General features: G+C 46.6%; 1 protein-coding gene across 2 annotated transcripts in view; it reads right to left on the minus strand.

Moving 5' to 3' along the window:
• Nucleotides 1–17,049: 17,049 nt before the first annotated feature.
• The window catches only part of WRNIP1 (WRN helicase interacting protein 1), a 34,781-nt gene continuing 28,888 nt past the window's right edge, over nucleotides 17,050–22,942 (minus strand). Inside the window, exons 5-7 of one of the 2 annotated variants that reach the window (XM_037843961.1) lie at nucleotides 18,763–18,918; nucleotides 17,942–18,021; nucleotides 17,050–17,378 (exon numbers count right to left, since the gene is read on the minus strand). In XM_037843961.1, the coding sequence (XP_037699889.1) occupies nucleotides 17,103–17,378; nucleotides 17,942–18,021; nucleotides 18,763–18,918 (512 nt within the window). In that variant the 3' untranslated portion in view covers nucleotides 17,050–17,102. The remainder of the gene's footprint in view (nucleotides 17,379–17,941; nucleotides 18,022–18,762; nucleotides 18,919–22,942) is intronic. The other variant, XM_037843960.1, reaches the window with a different exon arrangement.

The raw sequence follows: 22,942 nt of genomic DNA on the forward strand, positions 1-22,942 counted from the left end.
TTGGGACCCTGTTATTTATGATCGTCTTATTGATCGAGTCACCAATGCCATGGAACATGAGAGCAAGCGCTTCCCTCCCGGCTTGCTCCCCACCTTGATAACCATCCGCTCCTGCCTTCAAGGCTCCCTCCCCCCTGATCGAGGCCCCGTTAAATCCAAGGAGGCCCTATCAACCCAGCCAACAGATTCAGATAGCGATACTAATTCAAATCATGACTCGGACACGGAGTCCTTAGTCGAGCAGATTAACAACGCGCTCGAGGTGACTCCCAAAAAGCAAAATAACACTGCGCCACGCCAAAATGGCGAACTTCCTCCTTCTTCTTCCATCGAGGGGAGGAAATGCTCCGGCGATGACGTCAGCCCTAAGCTGGGCCGGAAACCGCATACGCTTTACCCCGCCCTTCCACAGGGCGGAGCTAGTCCGCCATCTTGTGCCTTGAACCCCGCCCTTTCACAGGGCGGGGCTGATCCACCATCTTGTGTCTTAGCCACGCCCACCGCGCCGCCATCTTGCGACGCTTGGGGCCTCCCACTCCCGCCTCCCCCTTCGGCGAGCTCCCCCTCGGAGCCGCTACCGGCAGCTGCCGCCGCTCCTCCCACCCTGCCGACTAACAACCCCTGGCTGCCTTCTACACCTCAAGGCAACCCTTGGGGCAACGCTCCCCCTACCCCCACTCCCGCGCCAAGCCCTCTGCAAGCGCGTCCTCCTTTCTCTCGTGCTTTTCGCTGCTTTCCTCTTAACCTTGCCCCCACCCCACAGAAACCGTATGACTGGTATCCCATTGACTCAGATACTATCAAGCAGCTTCGCAGGGCCGTCAAGGAGGACGGATTAGGTAGCCCATACGCTTCCCAAATACTGCAGGATCTCGGCATGGACTATTGCATCCCCCAAGACTGGGCCTCGCTTGCCCGTTCCATTCTTAACCCCGGTCAGTTTGTTGACTGGCGTGCTCACTTCCAGGCGGAAGCAGCTAAGCAAAGTGAGCAAGACGCAGCCACTGGGGCCACTCATCCCCCCGAGGCTTACCTGGGCACGGAAGCGTTTATAAATGCATCCGCCTATATTAATGCGCCTGCCACCTTTTGGCCTATCCTTCGGGGAATTGCCTTGCGAGCTTTTGCCAGCTGTTCTGCCTGTCGGCCTAATAAATTCACCAAGCTCTTCCAGGAGCCGAATGAGCCTTTCACCACCTTTGTCTCCAGAGTCGAAGAAACCTGCGCTCGAAAGGTAAGTGATCCCCAGGCCCAATATTACATGTGCCCATCCTCAAATCCTGGAAAATCGTACTGTAATTCCCCCAACGAGTACTACTGTGCATACTGGGGGTATGAAACATTAGCCACTAATTGGAAGCCTCCTGTTCCTAATCATTACCTTACCTTAAAGTGGGCCCCTACAGGGTGCAAACTCCCTACAATTAACTGGCTCGGCCAAGAAAGTGAGGGATCCTGCACACATCTTAATCTTACAGTGCAGCTCCCCACTGATCCCTCCTGGTTACTCGGTCAAACCTGGGGCTTCAGAATCTATTTGGAAGGAGCCAACCCAAGTTCCCTTATTTTGATAAAAAAGGAGGCCGTACTAAAAAACCCCTCTGCCATTGGTCCCAATAAAGTCATTAACCCCCTTTTTCCACAGCCCTCCAGCCGCACCTCAGCTCCAACCAGCTGCACCTCAGCTGCCAACAGCGCATCGCCAACCCCACCACCCCAACCTTTTCTGCCCCCCTCTCGTTACTCCTCTCCCCTCCTCGGCCTTATCCAAGCGGCCTTCACCTCAGTGAATTCCTCCAACCCCAATCTTACCTCCTCTTGTTGGCTTTGCCTCTCCACTTCCTCCCCCCTGTATGAGCCCGTTGCCTCCAACCTCTCCTTTTCAGAAAGCACAGAAAACAGCCCCTTGGAATGCAATTGGAATACCTCTGCCGTCCCCCTGACCTTTCATTCAGTCTCCTATACGGGAAAGTGCGTCCGCCCTCGCTCCAGTAACTCTCCCGACCTCACTGCCTGTGCCAGCTACTCATCTCCCAGCAGCTCGGCAAAATTTCTCATTCCTCATAACTCCTCCCAATGGCTCTGCTCCTCTACAGGACTTACCCCCTGTCTCAGCACGAATATCATCAGTGAATATAAAGAAACTTGTCTCCTAATTGTCCTTATCCCTAGGGTCTTATACCACAGCGAAGAAGACTTCTTCCTCCGTCTGGAAAGAACTGCAGCTCCTGCCCTTCTGCAAAAGCGAGAGCCCATCACCGCCCTCACAATTGCCTCCCTCCTAGGTCTTGCCGGCGCTGGCACCGGAATCGCTGCACTAGCCAGTCAAGGCTCCGCCCTAACTCACCTCAGGGCGGCTGTTGACGAGGACATTCGTCACTTACAAAACGCTATTTACCATCTAAAAAATTCTGTCAATTCCCTCTCTGAGGTAGTGCTCCAAAACCGCCGAGGTCTTGACCTTCTCCTCCTCAAAGAAGGAGGCCTCTGCGCCGCCCTAGGAGAAGAGTGCTGTGTATATGCCAATTCCACAGGTCTCGTCGAGGACAGCCTGAAAAGGGTCCGAGAGGGACTGGAAAAGCGTAAAAGAGATCGTGAAGCCACCAGTTATTGGTCCAGTTTTTTCACTCCCATCCTCCCATACATCCTTCCTTTTCTTGGCCCCCTATTAATAATTATTCTAGCTCTCATCTTAGGACCCTGCCTCATCCGCAAAATTGTCCAGCTTGTAAGGAAACAAACGGATGCCATTTTTTCCTCGTTCGTGCAAATCCAGTATCAGCGACTCGCCACCTCTGACGCCCCCCACTCCAAGATGACAGCCAACCCTCCGCAACCTCAACGCCACCGGTCAACCCGCCGACCGCGAGGCCCTTCTCAATCACCTGAACATCGCTCTCGCCTCGAGTTCCAGCTTCTCTGAACCCCTGAACTTTAAACCCCTCACCTTCGCCCAGCCCGCTACAGCGAAGCCATTGTCGAGCGCCCGGGCACCACACCAACACTAAGCTCCAGCCTCGCTGAGCCACCGTCAACCCCTTTTTCCCTTCCCTGACCTCCCCCTTCCCTCACCCTTAGCGGGCCTCTCCGGTAAAGCCTCTTCCTCTAATTAGAAAAGAAAGGGGAATTGCGGGTGACTGAGCTTGTACCTCGACTTACCAGGCCTGGGCCAGGGGACCTGATATCACCCCCTGGGGAGGGTAGTGGGTACGGGCGTTTAGTGCCCTCTGCAGCCCCCCCGAGCCTGGGAAGCGAGGTCAAGGCAGCTCCCTTTTCCTCACCCAAAATGCCACTGGCAGGGGAGGCTTGCCGGAGGAAACCGCCTTTCTCCCAACCGCCCTTACCCCACTTCCTTATCTTGCCCGTACACTCCCCTGTGCCAAGGCAACTCCTGCCACCGCCAGCGCGCATGCACGGTGGCCGGAACAACTCCCGCCCGCTGCAACGGCTCCTGCGTCCTCTCAGAACCAATCCTAGCCCCTCTCCCTTCAGTATTGCCATTTAAGGCTACTTCACCTCCTTTCCAGCCCTGCCCTTCTTACCAGCCTATATAACCTGTGATCACCCCTGAATAAAGCCTCTTTGGCGCATACTCCTACTGGATGAAGAGTGTCTTGTCCTTATCGCCGCCCTCCACACCTTGTACGCCTCCCGCCGAGGACCTGGCCAAGTCCTCCGCCTCGCCCTCGCCTCCGGGAAAGAGCCCCCGCCGCCGGTACCCTTTAAGCAGCCCCGAGAGCTGAGGGCTCAGCTACCGGCCGCCCCTCCCCCCAGAAGCAGTAACCCCGACCGCAAGAAATTATGGCATTTAAACAAATTTGGATGTGGAGGAGAGGAAGGATTCATTTGAAGGAAGTCTGAAGCATTAGCTTGCAGTCATTGTGCAATCTGACTTTCTAGTGGCAGAATCTTCTTTCCACCCCCTTCTCCTCTCAGAAACCACTCAAAGCAAGAGTGAGAACTAGAAGACAACATCCCATCTTTAATGAAATTAAGTGATCATTGAAATGTCTGCCATGGTGTTTTTCAAATTAATGCCTTCTTTGGTTTTATAGGTGCGTGTGGATGAATTCCTGAGGCTCGTTCCTGCTCCCTTGAGGGCTAGTTGACTTTCCCAAGTGGACTTCAGCTTGTGTGCAGAAGCTGTGCCGCTCAGGAGGACTTCATGTGCCCTCTGTCCTGACCAGGTTTAGCTGGGGATGGGAGGGAAGAGAGGGGAGGGGTGGTGATGGGTGCTTCTAGGGACACATTCATTCCTGGTCCCAACCTCAGGTTCCAGGATGGGTCTTATCTGACTCCAAGGCTGGGGCCAATACCCTTTATCCCACCCTCACCAGCTTAGTGTGTGTGTGGGACTGGGGTGGGAGTGAAGGGGGGGTGCTTCTTTCACCTAGAATTTGAACTCCTGGATGAAAGGAGTAGCCTAGGCACAGAGACGAAACATGGTTCTGGAAAGCTGCAAGAATGGATTTACTGTTGGGCCACAGAGCCCCAGAATCAACCTAGCCAGCCCCTCTCACCTCCTTTCTTCTCTCTGAGGTCTCAGCACTTACTGCATCCCTCTGTCCTTCCTCTGTCCTTGATCCTGCAGACACAGCAAAGCCCCAAGGCACCCGAGGCTGCCTTTCACGGCCTCCCTGCCTCTGGTGCCCTGCTGTTCTGTTTTCACCTAAATCCAGAAGGAATGGGCAGACCAAGAGTAGGTTAGAATGGTGGGGCTACAGACATATAAACAACAGAGTTAAATGAGAGTCTCTCAGCTGAGGAACACCCAGCCTTAGAGTGTCGTAGATACTCTAAGGAGAAGTTGAGGAGAAGCAGGGAAATGAGGTTTGATCTCCTGGAGACCAGACTGTTGGCTGCTGATTGAACATGGGAATAGGGAAGGCAAAGGAGTCAGCTGCCCTTTCCAGCACCGCCCTGCAAACTTTCTGGAACTGTGGGAAGATGAGTTGGCCTTAGCAGTCACTGCCTTCTAGGTAAAAGGGAAGGGAAGTCCTAGTGAGGCTCCCAAGAAGAAAGAGAAGTTTCTGGGGAACGTTATCAACCACTGGGAGATATCTGACTGTGACTGAACCAGGGTCCATCTCTCCATTATTATGGCACCAAAGTGCCTTAGAATAACTTAAAACAATGTTTCTTAAAATTCAGTGGGCACATCCTGGGGATGAGCCTGGACACAGCATGGTGGGATTGACAAAAATCTTCTTGACCAAAAGAGGGAAGTGAAATGAAACAAAATAATGTTTCAGTTGCTGAGAGACTTCAAATGGGGGCAAGAGATCACTCTGGAGAGCATTCTTATGTGCTATCTAGATATCCTTTTTAGGTTTTAGTGAATTGAAACAGCTAGAAGGAAATACCTGAAACTGTCGAACTGCAACCCAATAGCCTTGATTCTTGAAGATGATTGCATAACTATGTAGCTTACATGGTGTGACTGTGTGATTGAAGACTTTGTGGCTCACACTTCCTTTGTCCAGTGTTTGGACAGATGAGTAGAAAAATGGGGACAAAAACTAAATGAAAAATAGGGTGGAATGGGGGGGGGATGGAATGTTTTGGGTGTTCTTTTTTACTTTTATTTTTGTTCTTATTTATTTTTTATTTTATTTTATTTATTTTATTTGTTTTTTGGAATAAGAAAAATGTTCAAAAGTTGATTCTGGTGATGAATGCACAACTATATGATGGTACTGTGAATAGCGGATTGTACACTGTGGACGACTGTAGGGTGTGTGAGTATGTCTCAATAAAACAGTATTTAAAAAATTTCAGTGGGCACAAAGATCACTTGGAGAACTTGTTAACACACAGATTCCTGGGCCCCACGCTTTAGAAATTCCGACTGAGGAGTTTTGGGTTGGCCATCACCTTTGGCACTTCTAACCAGCTCTCAGCTGACGCTGCTGGTCTGGGAGCCCCACTTTGAGTAGCACCAATTTAGAAGACAGGGCTGGTTTCCTGCAGAATCCTAGGATTTATTGTCCACCTTGGAGTCATGCAGTAGTCAAGTTCAAGCAAGAGTCGGGAGAATTTTGCAAAGATTATGTTGCCCCAGGGTTGCAATATCTTCTCTATCCTCTTCGTTCTGCAATTCATGGCATGGTGACAGCTTGTTCTAGTTTGCCAGGCTGCTGAAAGCAATGTACCAGAAGTGGGGTGGCTCTGAACAATGGGAATTTATTTATAAGCAGTTTACAAGCTTACAGTTTTGAAGCCGTGAAAATGCCCAAATCTAGGCTCATCAAGACAATACCTTCTTCCTGAAGACCAGCTGCTGGCGATCCTGGACTCCTCTGCTACATGACAAGGCACGTGGTAGTGTCGGCTGGTCTCTTCCTTCTCTTCCAGGTTTCCTTGCTTCCAACTTCTTGCTTCCTTGGCTTTTCTCTCTGTGTCTGAATTTCATTCTCTTATAAAGGACTCAGTAAGAGGATTAAGACCCATCCTGAATGAGGTGGGTCACATCTTAAAATTCTACTCAACAAAAGATCCTACTTACTATGAGTCCATGCCCACAAGAATGGGTTAACTTTAAGAACATTCTTTTCTGGAGTATGTACAGCTTCAAACTATCAGACAGTTCATATAAAAAGTAACCAGAAAAGAGGTAATTGATGTGAACTCACCTGAGGTCCACCTCCTTTGATATTTCATGATTTTCAACACCATCACCAAGTTCAGCAGTATTCTTTGAAGATCCTGAATCCCCTAAATTTAGCTTCTCAACTGTGCTACTTTCCTATTACAGAAATGGGGAAGTGGAGTGGGCAGACAAGCAAAGAGAGATTCTCAGGGCAAACAACAACAAACAGCTGGAAGTCTCACTCACATATGTGACAATTCAGGGCTATTCTCTCCCCCAGGGAGAAAGTTTAGGAAATTTAGCCAAGATTGGAGGAAGAAAAGGAGAGGAGAGAAGGAGGCAGTGTTCACTGGTTTTCCTATGGAATTCATTCCATCCCTGTTTGAATATCGAGCAAATAATGAAAACAAAACAAAACAAAACAAACCTCCCTTCCCTAACATCAGGCCTCTGAAATTTGCTAATATTTCTAAACACTTCAATATATAAGCAGCCAAAAAATAGTCCCTTCATTTCACCTATATTACCTTATTTGATTCTCATTAGAAACTTCCAGTGTAAAAGTGGGCCTGGCAGCCAATACTTTCCCCACCCTAAAACGAAGAAAGTCGAGGCCCAAATGAGTTAAATGACTTGCCAGCAATTGGACAACGGCTTTGTTTTAAAATCTAGTTTTCACAACATTGAAGATTGCTGGAAGGATGTAAAAATATATGTTTTAATTTAATGCCTTGTCAGCAATATAGGGAGTTTCCTTTATGACGGAGGTATCAGCTATGTATCTTCAAAGAGCCTGAGCCTTTAGAGATTGTTGTAATCCACCCTCATGGAAGAGACAAGGAGGCTGAGGCTGGGGAGATACGGTCTGGTGATTCTAGGAGTTGTCCAAATCTGTTTGATGGCTTAGACCTTAGGCCTGTTAATTCCATCTTTATTCTACTGCACTGAAACCTCATAGAAAGGTAAAGAAACATTGAATTTGCATTTGGGTAATTGCTTAAGGAAAGATATTGCAAAAAGGATGTGGATCCTGTTTTCAGTGCAGAAATAGAACACACACAGCACGTTCTAAACTGACCCAATCAAGTCTGAGACATCCACAGGAGCTCAGCAGGCCAGACCATGGAGAGATGATGAAGCCCTTGCCTTGGGCAAAGGAAAGTTCATTCTTACACCATGTGTTTTGGTTTGGCAAGGCCTTTGAAATGCAATATACCTGAAATGGGTTGGCTTTCACAATGAGGACTTAGTAGTTCACAGTTTACAGTTCTGAGGTCATGAAAATGTCCAAGGCATCAACAGGATAATACCTTATCCCTGAAGACTGGCTACCAGCGATCCTCAAGGCACATGGGGATGTCAGCTGTTCTCCCCCTTCTCTTCTGTATTTGTTCCTTCCAGCTTCTGGCTACAGTGGCTTCCTCTCCATTTCTGTGGTTTCTGTTTTCTGTGTATCCTCTTAACTTCTCTGGCTTTTTTCTCTAAGCCTCTCTGTTTCTCTCTCTTTTTTCCTCTTATAAAGGACTCCAGCAAAAGGATTAAGGTCCACCATGAATGAGTGGGTCACCTGTCAAGTTAAGATCCTGCTCACCAAAAGATCCTCCATACAATGGGTCCACACCCAGAGGAAAGGATTAGCTTTAAGAACATGCTTTTCTGGGGTACACACAGCTTCAAACTATCCCACTGTGTGAGACAGGGAGATGCCACCCTTAAATATCACCATCTTGTCCTGCAAGTAAAGGCGATTAAACAAACACTTGTTGAAAACCTACTGTGGGTTTTCTAAACCATCGCTGAGTCAACATGACTGCTACTTTCATTGCCCTTAGAAGGCTAAGAATCTAGTGAGAGGAGACAGAATTTAGGCCGTGTTAACCTGCCAGGTGTGATGTGAGCAGAGGAAGGGGCAACTTACTCTAACTCAATAGGTAAGTGAAGACACCACATTTCATATGGCTCTTGGGGCAGAATTTAAAAAAATGGGGAAGGAAAGTGGTGTGGGATTCCAACTCAAATAATTTCTGCTTCACAATGTAGTCCGGTGGTTGCAGGGCTACCAGTTGGTTGTGTAACTTCAACTTGGAGTAAAGAAAGACCAGACCTGGGACAGGTTGCTCAAGCCGATGCCACAATGGAGGCCAGCTTTCTTGGAGCCAGTTGTGACTAGCGAACACAGCCGTTTGTTAGTAACAAGGGACCCTCCTGGCATGTGCACTTTTGAGTTAAGCTTCAATATTCATGGAGTGGTGTCCTCTCCCACACTTGGCCCCAGAACAGACTTGTTTTCCCTGTGCTTGTCCTGTCGGTGTGAGGAAGTGGTGAGGCAGGTGGAGAATTTGCAGGCTGTACGGTTAAGTCCATTTATTTTATTCCTCAGCAAGCGGCCAAGTGAATAGGAAGGTGTGCTTGCATTGGAGCTGAAAGTTATTTGAAATAGGCTCAGAAGCACAGAAATCTACTTGCTTGAAAATCCCCCTCTTCCCTCGAGGCCCAGCTAGCCCAAAGGGTGCCTTTGTGAGAATTAGAAAATGTGCCCTTGCTTCTGGATTCCCGCCTGCAGGGTGGGCACCCCTGGCACTGCGTGACTGCTCAATCCACACAGCAGCCCTGCCCGCCCCACGCATATAGCAATTTCAGCTACGGACACCCAAATCAGCTGGGCCAGCAGTTGCCATTTGAAGGGGCCGAGGGATGAAAGACGTGGGAGAGAAGGGCCAGGTCTGGCAGCTTCGTCAGGGCACTGAAAGTCTTTGAAGCAAGGAAGGCAGATAAAAGATGAATATAGGTGGAAGGGGGTCAAATGTTGCGATTTTACCCTGGGCCTGAAAAGCCCCTGTTGGCCATGGAGAACTTTCTTTAGGGCGCTGATGGCAGGCAGCATGGTGTACAGTTCAGGGGTTCTCAAAGTGATGTTGACCAGCATCAGCCTCACCCCCCACTGCAGACCTGACTGGATGAGAAATTTCAGGGTGAGGACCAGCCCTCGGGGGTTTAACAAGTCCTCCACGTGGATCTGGGGTCTCAGCTGTATCTGCCAACTAGCAATGTGACCTGCAGGAGTGTCCTCCTCTCTATATAGAGATAACAGCACTAGCTCATACAGTCAGCTTGGAAATGAGCTAATACATGTAAAAACACTTTGAACAGTGCCCCACAATTAGTAGGAAGTACAGAAATGTTTGCAATTACAGATGCCAGCTAACATTAGAGTGTCACGTTTACTGGGAAGATGGTGACCCTCCATTCTCCCAAGGCTAGCCCTTCTGATCAGGCCTGGCCCCTCAGAGAAGGAAAGTAAAAAGGATGCCAAAGAGGAGCTGGCTTGCTCGTGCTGTCCTCCTGTGCTGCCACCTTTCTCTTTCGTTCCCTTGACTTAACTCGTAGTACCTCCTGGGAAGCAGACGTACGCTAGAATGGGGTGGCAGTCTGGGTGTCGTCGGCTCTCACGTCCCCCAGTCCAGGGGGAGAGCTCAATCTTCAGGCAGTAACCACCTGGGTCCATGTGAAGCTGTGACTGCTAGAAGAGCAAAAGTGTGTGGGACTTTGAGGGCATAACGAGGGGCCTGGCTGGAGTGGGACACTCAGGCCGAGAGTCAGGGATGCTGGGGCTGACAGCAGAAGAATGAGCAGCAATTGTGGTCACTTTTATGAGCACTTACTCTGTGCCAGGCATTGCTCTAAGCAATCACGTATTTTAAATCATCCAATCACCATAGTAAGTCATATTTTGATCCCATTTTACAGACGAGGAAAGTGAGCAACAAAGATGGTGACCTGGACCAAGGTCACACAGCTCAAATGACAGGGAAAGGGCAGGGACCCAAGCGGACAGGTGCCGGGACTCTTGCTCTTGCACACGCACAGTTGGCAGAAGAGCTGGAGAGGCCCCAGGTGGCTGAAGGGGAGGGAGGGCGGGAGAGAGTGGGGTGAAATGAGGCAGAAAAATGATGGGAATTAGATTGTGCAGGACTTGAGGCCTAAATTAGGATTTCTGTTCTATCTGGAGAGCAATTTAAGGTTTAGGCAAAGGAGGAGCAGGGACTGAAAGTCTGTGGTCAGATATTTATTTCTCTCCCCGGCTGGAATGTGGAGACTGGATTGTAGGGAGGTACAAAGGGGTGTGCAGAAGCCCAGGTAAGAGGTAAAGGTCATATAGTCAAGGGTGATGGCAAACGTCATGGAAGGAAGTAAGGGTGAATTTGTTGTTCTTCTGAGGTCCTCAGAACGCAGCTCCCATTTCTCTAGCAGTTACTAAATTCAGTTTGGAAGTTTCCCCATATCATAGCCTATGTGAATGGCACAGCCTATGTGCAGTGCACAACCTGGGCAACCTGACCTGTGGCTCCACACGTAGCCATAAAAACCATACGGTAAGAGACTAATTCATTACGCAAAAAATCATGTGGTGGGGTGAACAAAAGCAAGTTCAAAAGCTGATGATATATTGCATGTTTCCAATTTTAACACACACATACACATACAAAAAATACCCAAAGGACATATACTAAAATGTTAATAGTGGTCATCATTGGGAGGAAATATTAATGTTTTTTTTTTCCTATTTTTTTTCATCTTCCCCTTTCTTTGCAGGGATCACGTTACTTTTGTAATCAGAAAAATAAGTAAGCTCTGTTTTAAAGACTCCTTATTAATCTAGGAGGCTAATCACAAATATTGAAATGCAAACTTGGCCTGTATTTAGTAATTCGTAGCAGGCAGAAGAGCTCAAATATTGGTTCTATTCCATCATGGCTTAAGACTGACTCCTGGTGGACAGAAACATCAAGGACAGACTTCTGTTTTAAGACAGCTACATAAATATCACGGTGTAAGTTTATTTATTCACTCATTTGGTCACTCAGCAAATATTTACTGGTCACATTCTCTGTGCCAAGCATGATAAGAATAAAAAAATAAATCTGAGGTCATACCTGTTTAGGAACACGGCTGATCTCTACTTTTGTTCAGATTCTCGTCTTATGTTCCAGTTGTTCAGAAGCTTTCCTCATGTAGGTCCTGCTCAGTCACTGTCAAATTTTCTCCTGGGCTGTTATTGAGAAAGGGATCTTTTCCTTGGTACATTTTCTGATTACCACCAGCAGTCCAGAAGCTACCAATTTTTTGTATATTGTTTACATCTGGCCTTCCTGGACTCCACTATTGGCTTTTCACTCTTCTCTTTGGTTCTCAAGGTGCACAATCCTGTGGAAGGAAATTTGTTCTTTCTGAACTATAGCAGTTATTTTGTGTTTCAGAGATGTTCCCTTTACTGTGTATCCTGCACTGGTTTCTTCAGATGCACTCCCCACCCTTCTCCACCCTGCTGTTAACCGAGGAAGCTCCAGAGGCAGGCACCGGCAGGTCAGAGGGCAGGCTATTTCCTTTCCCAGCCTCTCCACCCACCTGGATGGGGAGCAGCGGCTGCTCTTCCACCCCACTTAGGCCTCCCTTCTTGTGAGAACGTCCTGGCCCCTGGCTCCTGGGCTCACGGGGTTCCTACCAGTGCCCCGAGGCCTAGAGGTGGAGAGTCTTCCCTCTGCTGTGAGCCGCTGCTTCCACTCTCGTTGGCATCCCTAACCCTCCCATCCTCGTGAGCAGTCCTGGTTAGGTGCTTTCCAGGCACTCCTTTAAGAGCACCATCTGGTCCTACGAGGGGCCTGAGTTCAGGCCAAACTACCTGGCCTAAGCATCCGGCTCTACAACAGAGAGAGAGCAGGTCTCCATTTCTCCTTCCTGATTTTAATGGGGCTGTTTTTAAGTGCTTTTAAAACATTTAGTTTTTAAATTATTGCTTTTATGAATACTGGTGGTTAAGCCTATTAAAAATAGTAACTTCTGCCTGGTTTGTTTAAGCTCTGAGGGCTAGAACTGCTTAGGATACATCGTGAATGCACTACAGGTCTTCAAACTGCAGTCACTTCATAAAGCTAATTCATAAAAAAGTAACAAATAACCATGGCACTTACATTAAAGAAGAGGAAATTCATGCTTTCTAATATAATATAAAAATCCAAAGGTGGGTTCTCATTTGAAATTGATAAAATTGTCCAGGTTTGGAGATTTGTTTCAGAAAAGATAAGTAAAACTTTTGGTATTGCACCAACTGGAACAATTTTCTGCAAGTCATTATTATTATTATTATTATTATTAAATTCAGAAGTGTGGCTGTATGAGATGAACAAAATCACAAAGATAAACCTGAAACATAAGAAATGTAAAGTGCATTTTGGTTGCTTTTTTAGAATCATTAAGTGATATTTAATATACTTAGGGGGCTGACATTTGGAACGGTCATCCCCAATTAGTGAATTTCACTATAAACAGGCAGAAGATTTGACCCCCCCTCAAAGAAGCTCCGGTTTACATTAGCAGTTTTACCTAAATTTCCTGAGGTTCACACTGGGCTTCTTATTGCATGCACTACGTTTCAGGCAGTGGTGATCTTCCTTTAAACTTGAAAGTGAAGACTCTGCTCTCACCATCCGGGTGGTTGTCCAACCTGTTCTTTCTAATATATTGCAGGAAAGTACTTTCATCTCTCTCCAGTGTCCTAAGCAACATGAGAATAGGTACCACTTCCGTCTCTTACATTATGATAGTCAGGGCCAAATGTTCCATAGAACAAATGACCCCAAATAACTCTCATCATTTGCTGGTTGGAATTAGAGTGCTTATGTTGGGGGCGTAAAGTGACGCCCCTGCTTTTTCCACCACCTGATTCTCCTGGCCTCTCAGAAAGCAGGAAAGAGCAAACCAGTCATGGACTCAAAAGGATTGTTTTACTTTCCCCTCCCGCTTACATCAGAAGCACTACTTCTTATCTGGCTGTGGATCCATGCCTTAACAAAGTTTATTTCTGAAGAACCAAAACCAAGGAAAAACTGAGCTATCTCTTAATGAAATATTAGGAAAGATGAGAGATTGAACCAATACCTAATTTCATCCCTCCCCAAAATTTACAGTGAAAGAATTTTTAAGGCAGCCATCCCCAAGAATGGGGAGAACGAGTAAGGAGATCATGGCAACATGAGTTTGGAGGTTGTAAAGATGATGGACAAGTGAAAATCGACTTGGCGTATCACAGTGGGGAAGAGGCAAGAACCAGCCTAAGCCATGTGGTGGACTTCACCAAGGCTTTGGAGGTGGCAGCAGGTAGGGAAGTCATTCAAGGATGGGTTCAGGTAGTCCCTCTTACTCCATGCCATTGGGCAATTCACCTGCCCCAGCCCCATCCTAGCATGAGACGGGATGTTGATTCCCCGGAGAAGGAAGAGAATCTTTGAACTGGATGACACCAGATATAGCTGAGGGTGTGAAGGCCATCTCATGATCATAAGATCAAAGGCATGTACACAGGCTTATCGCCACATGATCAGCACCTTCCTTCCTCATCTGGCTTCCAGAATGCAGAGAGCCAGTCCTTTATCTGCAAGGCAGCAGAACAGAAGAAAGAGTTCCTCTGGGACACCAACCAGCCCACGGAGATGATGAATTCCAGGGGGCCCATTAAATGATGCAGCAAGGATCAAAGTCAACAAGCTCCACCCATATGCTCAGAGCTTCCAATCTGTCTTTCAGTTTGCATGCCTAAACCTAAGCACATCATCAAGGGTTACTGGACATCTGAGGAACAAATGATATGAAAGACAGACCAAAACAAACAGAAGAGATTGGAGGAAAGAGTATGTATGGAGGACAAAATTTAAAAATAAGTTAATATTCTCAGGGAGATAAGATAGATCATCACCAATAACTACATACCCACATACAGGCTATTACAAAAAAGGATAAGAAAACAAAACTGAGCTCTTGGAAATTTAGAAACATGATGGCAAAAATGAAGGGATGGAAAATAGAGTTGGGGAAATCTCCCAGGAGGCAGAGCAAAAGACAAAAGGATGGGAAATAAGAGGGGAAAAAATAAGCATATACAAGAACCAGTTCAAGTGGTCCAAACATATTAACTATAGTTCCAGAAAGATGTACCAGAGAACATGGAGGCTACAGGTATCCACAGGCGATAACATGGGCTCTGCACTAGATTGTCTAGGTTCAAACTCTGGCTTTATCACTCATTAGCTGTGTGGTCTTGAGCAAGTTACTAAACATTTCTGTGCCCCAGTCTCCTAATCTGTAATATGTAAACAATGGTACTAGGCTTACTGCATTATGAGGACTGAAAGAATTAGTCTATGCAAAGAGCTTCTCATACATACTACATACCATGTCACCAAATTTTACTGGCTTTCCCTTCAAAATTTATTCATATATCACTTCTCACCATCTCCACTACCAAACGTCCTGATCTGATCCACTATCATTTCTCCAGGAATTCTGCAAATTCTCCTCTTCCTCCATTGCCCTGTCACCTGTTCTCAACACTGCAGCAAAAGTGTTCCTTACAGAACTGAAATCCAGTCATATCACTCTCATGATGGAAAAAGTCCTACTTGATCTGAAACCCCATCATCACTCAACTTAATGTCTACTTCTCCATTTCCTCTACTCATTATACTGGCCTCCCTTCTGGACACTCAATCTGCCAAGCATCTTCCTCCCTCAGGGACACCTCCTTTGGATTTGCTGTTTTCCTGGCCTGCAATGATCTCTTCCCAGATATCTGAATGGCACACTCTCACTTCCTTGAAGTCTTTACTTGAATACCACCTTCTCAATGAGGTCTTCCTTGGCTCTAAGTAAAATTGCAACTACATGTCCCTACCTTTCTATCTCCATTCCCTGATTCACCAACTTTTCCTTAGCACATTATCTAACATGTTAAAATATGATTTATTTTTCATACTATTACATGAACACAGGGATTTTGATCGTTTCTTCACTGATGTGGTTCCCCCACAGCAACAAGAGTGCCCAACATGAAACAGGCACTCAATATGTATCAAATGAATAAAAGAAACTTTCCCAGAACGAAAAGACACGAGTTTACAGATTGAAAGGGTCCACTGAGGGATCAGTAAAATCAATGTGAACATTCAGAACATTAGAAACAAAGGGAAGATTCCACAAGCTTGCTGGGGCCACAAACAAAAGATCATGAATCAGAATGTCTTCAAACTTCTTGACGGCAATGTGAGAAGACACTGGGCAAATAATTTCCAATCTAGACTTTATTTCCAACCAAACTATCAAACAAATCTGAAGACAGATCAACGTGTTTTTAAGACTCCAGAAAGTTACTTAAGCACCTGTTCCACCTAAGGAAGAAAGAGGGAAGCCTAGGATCATGTAATTAGAAGATCTGACATGGGTGAGAGGCAATGGAAATCTCCAGGTTGGGGATGAAGGAAAGTCTTGGGGTAACTGGGAACTAAAGTACAACCAACCAGTCCAGACTCAATAGTGAGACTCTAAAGCCAGTAATGTTGGGCTGGCATGACTATGTCTTCTGCAATTGTTCTCTTTAACCTAAGTTTACTAGAGGATATGCTGCAACAAAATAATGGAATAAACCAAGAAAACAGGACATAATATCCAAAAAAAACACAGACATCCTTATTCAGGAGAAAGGCAAAGGAAGTCCCACGAGAACAGTGTGTCACCTTCCAAATGGACAGGAATGGCAGTCCTTAGGAAAGACACAGCAGCAAGGAGGAAACAGCCACCTGATGGGACCACCCTAGTGAAAACGTGCATAAAATGGCTATGAAAGAGCTTGGAAAGAATTAGCAACAAAGTACAAAGAAAACCAAGCCAAAAGAGGGGGAGTATATTTAAATCCAGGAAACCCAAAAAATAAAATAGCAATATATTTAGGAATATGGAGCTGCAAGAAGAAACTGGAAGAAGTGCCGAGGGACAGGGAAGGGAGCTATTGGGTTCTTTTATGAGCCATTTACAATTATGTGGATGCAGTACTTTAATAAAATAAAAATAAAATTTCAAAAAGATATATATTGACTTCTCACTAAAGTCTCTGATCTTCTCACCTATGATTTTCTTTCATAGTATTTAACTACCAAAATATTGGTAACTAGGACCCCAGGCAGAAAGAACATAAGAATTAAAGAGTACTTTGAAATAGTTTTATTGGCTCATAAGACCTTTGTATATAAAAAAAATACCCAAAACACTATGCAGTATTAAATCACAATTACTTTTTTTAACCAATTGAAACTACCCAGAAATATACATTTTTTAAAGAAAAAAAAACTACAGAACTGAATCCTGAAATGACATTATGACTTAAATACTATGACAAAATAGATAATTCCTTATAACATTTATTCATTGCACAAAGCTGCCAGATATCTTCATAAGCATAACCATTGCACAGAGTGCAAGTGAACACAACTTCAATGTTACACATTTAGTTGAAGGAGCTGTGTCTCCATCTAAGAACTCTTAAAATTCTGGCACAGAGGTTGGCATGTTTTAACTTCCCCCAGGCAGTCAACCTCACAATCCAGTTACTCTTTCCTTCCTGGCCCTCCCTAAAAAAAAAAAAAAAAAAAAGAAAGAAAGAAAGAAAGAAAGAAACACCCTCCGTGAGTCAGCAGCGCCTCTGCTTGAAGAAGTCTGCACCCCTCAGCTCTTCCGGCAGGTATTCCTGATCCACAGGCTCACTGTACATGGGGTTGTACTTGTAGCCTTTGCCGTAGCCAAGATCCTTCATCAGCCTGGTGGGCGCGTTCCTCAGGTGCAGGGGGACGGGTGGCAGAGGCCCCTGGTGGGTTCTCAAGCACGCTTTGACGTTGTTGTAGGCGCTGTACACCTCGATGGACTTGGGGGCTCGGGCAAAATAGACCACACACTGGGCCAGAAGCACCTAGGACACAGGGGAACATTTCATCATCAAGGAGCCAGCAAGTTTATTTTGTGGAACACTTCTGGATGTCTCCAGGCTTCATCAGCCCCCTTTCTGCCCACAGTCTGGATACCCAACTGTCTCAGAGGTAAGAAATTCCTAAATGAGGGGAGAGCAGAACCAGACCAGTGGTTTTCAATTTTTTTTAAAATTGAAGAACTTTTTGTTACATGAAATTTTTCTTAAAACTCTAACATATAAAACAGATACCTATAAAGCTGCTCTGCCTGGGTGAACTCTCAGGGACTTGCAGTTCAGCCCCTAGGAAACCCTTAAGCCCCTCCTCTGAACCCCAATCTCCTAAAAATAATTTGAAAACAGGGCCTAGTTGAAACCTAAGGTCCCATCTCTCTCTCTCTAGGAGTCTAGGGTTCTAAAATGACAGTTGAAAAGCAAAGCAGCTTACTGCTTATTCAGTGGGCCCATACATCAAAGATAAAGGCAGAACCTATATTCAAACCCATAACGGGACAGAACATAAGAGAAAGGAACTGATTTGCAAAGAACTGGGCTGGTTACTTTACCTCGCACTCCGGCATGCCTATAAAATGACAGCCCTGGTAGGCAGCAACCGCCTGTGTCAACGCAGAGGGGTCCGCGAGACCTGCCACACACACGGAGAGACAAGGGAGAGCTTACATCACCACATGCCAGCATTATGGCCTGGGCACTGCATGTAGGCTTTGTGGACCAAGACAGACAGACAAAAACAAAATAAAACAAAACCATCCTACTGAGCAAAGTAAAGAGACTTTTCTTTGACCTCATTCATTTATTCAAGAAGTATTTACTGAGTGGTTCCTGTAAGGGCTGGTGTCAAGAACTGTTTCCCTGTGGATAAAAACTCTACATCTAGTAGGAAAAACAGGAAACTGTGTATAACAAACACAAGGGCTGTTATATTAGTAAGGGTTGTGAGAACTTTCTCAAGAATGAATATACTGAAAACAGAACATTTATTAAGACCAAGGAAACGGGAAGCTTTTCTGATCTTTGTCTTTAAACTAGTGTCCAGAATCTCCCATTTCCATCTCAGGAGCTGCCCAATGAGAATCTGAACACCTGAGTGCAAAGAAAATTCAAAAATATGTATTTTTCCCAATACTGAGTAACCACTCATATCAGTAAAAACATTACAAAGAAGGAAACAGAAAGGGGTGACTTTATGAACACACTCAAAAGCACACACATATTATCAAGAAGTAAACTTCTGAGTTCACCCCTCAAGTCTCCCCTTCTCCTTGCCTACCCCCGAGGGTACAAAGAAATTCTTAAGCCACAAGAAGGCAGGATTCCCTCCCCACCCCCACAGACAAGCTCTGGGGCCCGCCCAGCTCGCACTCACCTATGTCCTCACTGGCAAACCTCACAAGCCGCCTGGCCACGTACAGAGGGTCCTCCCCTCCTTCCAGCATGCGGGCGAGCCAGTAGAGGGAGGCGTTCTGGTCCGAGCCACGCATGGACTTATGAAGTGCAGAGATGCAGTTGTAATGCTCTTCTCCTAGACACAACACACCCACTCAAACGCCGGCAGGAAAAGAGAATCCACCGAGCTCACGGCGGGGGGGTGGTTCTCAAATCCCTGCATTTATTTCAACTGGCTGACTTTAAGGAATTCTTTAAGGAGAATAAGGATCGACAGCTGTTCTCAAACTGTGCTCAGCAGGAGGTGTGGACGCTGCTAGTCTGGAATGCTGGGACATGCCTCAGAACAGCTATCTCGGGGGCTGGTGGGTTTCTCTGGAAAACCCACTCCCATCCAGAGGAGCACGATGCTGCTGGAAAATTGATGGCTGTCCATCCCGAGTTCACACTAAAGGGAGCCAAGGCTGAGGGGATGTTCCCTTTGAAGTATGGTCCTCCTAGGACCAGAGTGGGTTTGCCAGAGAAGCGGTGAGGGGAGAGTGATTCTGATGTTCTGGTCCCACCATGTGCCCCCACTGCCCACCCGAAGGCAGGCAGACCCTGGACCTATGGAGTCATCATGATGGAGAGGCATGTGGCGACAGCAGCTGCGCCAGCCCATCTGTTCCCCGGAGTCATTTCTAGCTGCCTTTTCTGGAATGCAAAGCCTGGGGTCATTTAAACCTCCCCCTCACAGGGCGGGGAAACCTGTGGGACAGGATCCCAGAGGGCTGCAGACTGACAATCCATCCAGCAGCTCCCGCTCACCACTAGGCCTCACCCCATTTCTTGCCCTACATTCACAAGGAAACAAATCAGTGAAATGAAAAGTGTTCTAGACAAAAATGTATTTAAAGGGCAGGAAATTATAGCTACACCATTCTTGGTAAATATACAGTGGCATTTGCACAGCATTTCCCTCTCTTCTGACTATCCTCTTACTCTCGCCCAAGGAGAGTTCTGCTGTGCCCATCCCTCACCCCTCTGAAGCCCTGGACACATGGGCATTAATTTTATTACTGCAAGTCCTTCGAGAAGTACCTGGTCTGAACTCATCATGAAGCTGATAGAAACAGTAAGACTGTGATCTGCTTCCCACTGCATCTGGTCCCCAGAACAAATCCTGGGAGCTGAGCCCACTGCTCAGGGTGAAGAAAAGAGCCTTCAAGGAGACTCACCAGCCCCGACAGGAACAGACCTGAAAGGCCACCTACTGAGGCCTGTGCCTCCCTGACTGCGGAGAAGCAGCCGGGAAGCCACAGCTTCTCCCAGCCATGGGGCTTCCCTGGACAAACCGGGTTATCGCCAGGACTTCCTCAGCTAACTCATAACATTATGGAAATGGCTGGGAAAGGCTGGGGTGACTCCACATGGCTCTGGGCCCACCCCTGAGGCAGACAACCAGGAAACCCTATTCTGTGCTTCCTCTCCAAGCCTGAGCCCGGAGGAGGGAGGAGGACCAGGCCTGGCACTCACAGACACCGAGTAAACAACAAGCCACCTCTTGTCTGCTCCTATCCAATTCACACTAGGAGGTGATAATGCGTCTCCCCTGACCTTTGTTTCTCACACCTTTACTGGGTGCCACAACAAGCCTGACGGTGAATGGGCGAGAGCATGGCTCTGGGGCCAGGCAGCCTGGGTCTGGCTATAGGGACATGGACAAAATTAAAATTAGTAAGAGGTGTAAAAATTCCCACACACGGGATTCTCTGTTGCTTCTGGGGGTTCCGGCAACAGTGGCCTTTCTCCCTTCCTTTTGATGTCCCAAAGAAGATTTCCTTTGGATGAGACCAACTGGAGCTGTTTTTTCACCAGTTAGCAGACTTTCAGTTAAAATCCAAAAAGCTACTCTTTGAAATAACATTAGCTAACATTTCATCATTGAGTATTTTATATATATTATCTTTTTTAATTCTCAAAGTAAACTTATAAGGTAGCTATGATGGATGGCTGGGGGCCATGGGCGAGGCATTTCTCTCTGAGCCTCAGGCTTCTCATCCATGAATGGGGAAGAGCAGAGTCCCTGCCTCACACAGGCCGTGAGCAGGAGGTGAGCTCCACATGCTGGCAAAGGGCAAGCACTATGTCAGTGTCAGGAGCACTGCTATTCCAGGCCACCTTTCCTTTGTGCTTTTATTATATATTGCTTTATAATCTGAAATTTCTTATGATTTCTATCAGAGTCCTGACTTCAATGCACAGCAAAGAACTTGTTCTCATTTGGAAACCTCTTCACTCTGATGCAGAAATAGCAGAGGCTAGTTACTGCAAGTGAGCAACTACACACTAAGTGACACGAAAAATAAAAATAAAAAAAATCCTGGCGGTGGGGGACTTCATCTTACCAGTTATAAAAGGCCCAAGGGTATAACCTAACAGGTTTCCAGGGCAATGCTTCTAGTACCCCTGTTTATGGAGCAAAGCTTGTAGGAGAACAATCCTCTGGGACTTGTCTGCAGAGCCCCTGAGGGCAGACATGTGCAGTGGTGAGGGTGGGGTATGGTTGTACCAAGCAGAGACCTGCAGAATGGAGGGGTCTCTGGGCCCGTGGCACCAGGTGGTCCCCTCCACTCCCCTTAGCTCTTGCTGGGTTACATTCAGCACAAGAGCTAGAGAGAAGGGGTTCCCCACCAGGCATGGTTCCCTGATGGAATGTTATCACCACGTAGGAATTCCGGAACTGGACAGCTCCAATATCCAGGGTGGGGGCTGGGGGTTAGGGGCGCTGAGTTCCCACTTGCAGTGAGTGTGCACTAAGAGGCAGAATCAGAATACAGGGACCAGACTATCAGTGGACAAGGACGCGTCTTTGGAATCAGTCAGTCCTGGCTTGGAGAATGTTTTACCACTTGCTTCGTGAACTTAAGACATGCTTTTTCATCTGTAAAATGGGAAAACTAATCATAGCTACCTTATAAGATTACTTTGAGAATTAAAAAAGATAATGTAATAAAATACTCAACGATGGAATGTTAGCTAATGTATCAAATAGTAGCTTTTTGGAGTTTAACTGAAAGTCTGCTAAAAGGTGAAATAAAGGCTCCAGTTGGTCTCATCAAAAGGAAGGGAGAATGGTCAATATTGCAGAAATCCCCAGAAGCAACAGAGAATCCAGTGTGTGGGAATTTTTACACTCTTACTAATTTTAATTTTGTCCGTATCTCCAATTCTTGTATTTGGCCCAAAGTAAAGTAAAGCTCTACTTCCAGAATGGTCTATTCTTCAGCAACCAAGCATTCCTCTGAGACTCAGGAGTACAGGAGTAATTGCCACCTGAGACTCTGGCTGTGTCCAGAGGGGCCCATGTACCTTTGTCATCCGGCCCCTGCCCATGGGGCACACTCATGTCAGGATAGAGAGGTGATCCCACACTTTCCCAGGGCCATTCGTTCAGTGTGTCTGCAGTATTAATTGGCAAGCATCCCACTACTCCCAAAAAACATTAGTCCCTTTCCCCGGGTGATGCCATGCTCACTCACTAAGAGGCAGTGCCTAGAACCACCGCCATCTGTTGCGGATTGAATCACGACCCCACAAGACATGTTCAAGGCCTAACTCCTGGTCCTGAGGGTGTGGATCCATTTGTAAATAGGACCTTTGAAGATGGTGTGGACATATTTGTTAATAGGATCCTTGAAGATTCTATTTACACGAGGCCACACTGAACCAGGGTGGGCCAAGGACACACTGCATTGGGGTGGACCTAGTCCACATGACCACTGTCCTAATAAACAGGTAATCCAGATACTGTTCATCAGTCAGAAGCAAGAAGTGGGAGAGAGAGAGGTTGCCCAGCGACATAGGACTGCCATCACCAGAAAGCTACAGACTTCGGAGAAAGCATGTGCTTGCCACACCTTGATTTTGGACTTTTAGTTTCCATACTCTGAGTCAATAAATTTCAGTGGTTTAAACCAGCTAGTGTGTGGTACGTGTCTTAGCAGCCCCAGCAAACTAAGACTTTATCTTTAAGGCCTTCTGCTTCCTTTTCTAAATAGTCAGAAGTACTCTCATCATCAAGAAGTATTTGGAAAGAGAACAGATATGGCACAGCCTATGTGATAGACTGGAATGTTCAATTATTGCTTCCTTCCTGGCACGGCACTTAAAGGTGAGGA

This window comes from Choloepus didactylus, chromosome 7 (assembly GCF_015220235.1).
Source record: "Choloepus didactylus isolate mChoDid1 chromosome 7, mChoDid1.pri, whole genome shotgun sequence".
Taxonomy (NCBI): Eukaryota; Metazoa; Chordata; class Mammalia; order Pilosa; family Megalonychidae; genus Choloepus; species Choloepus didactylus.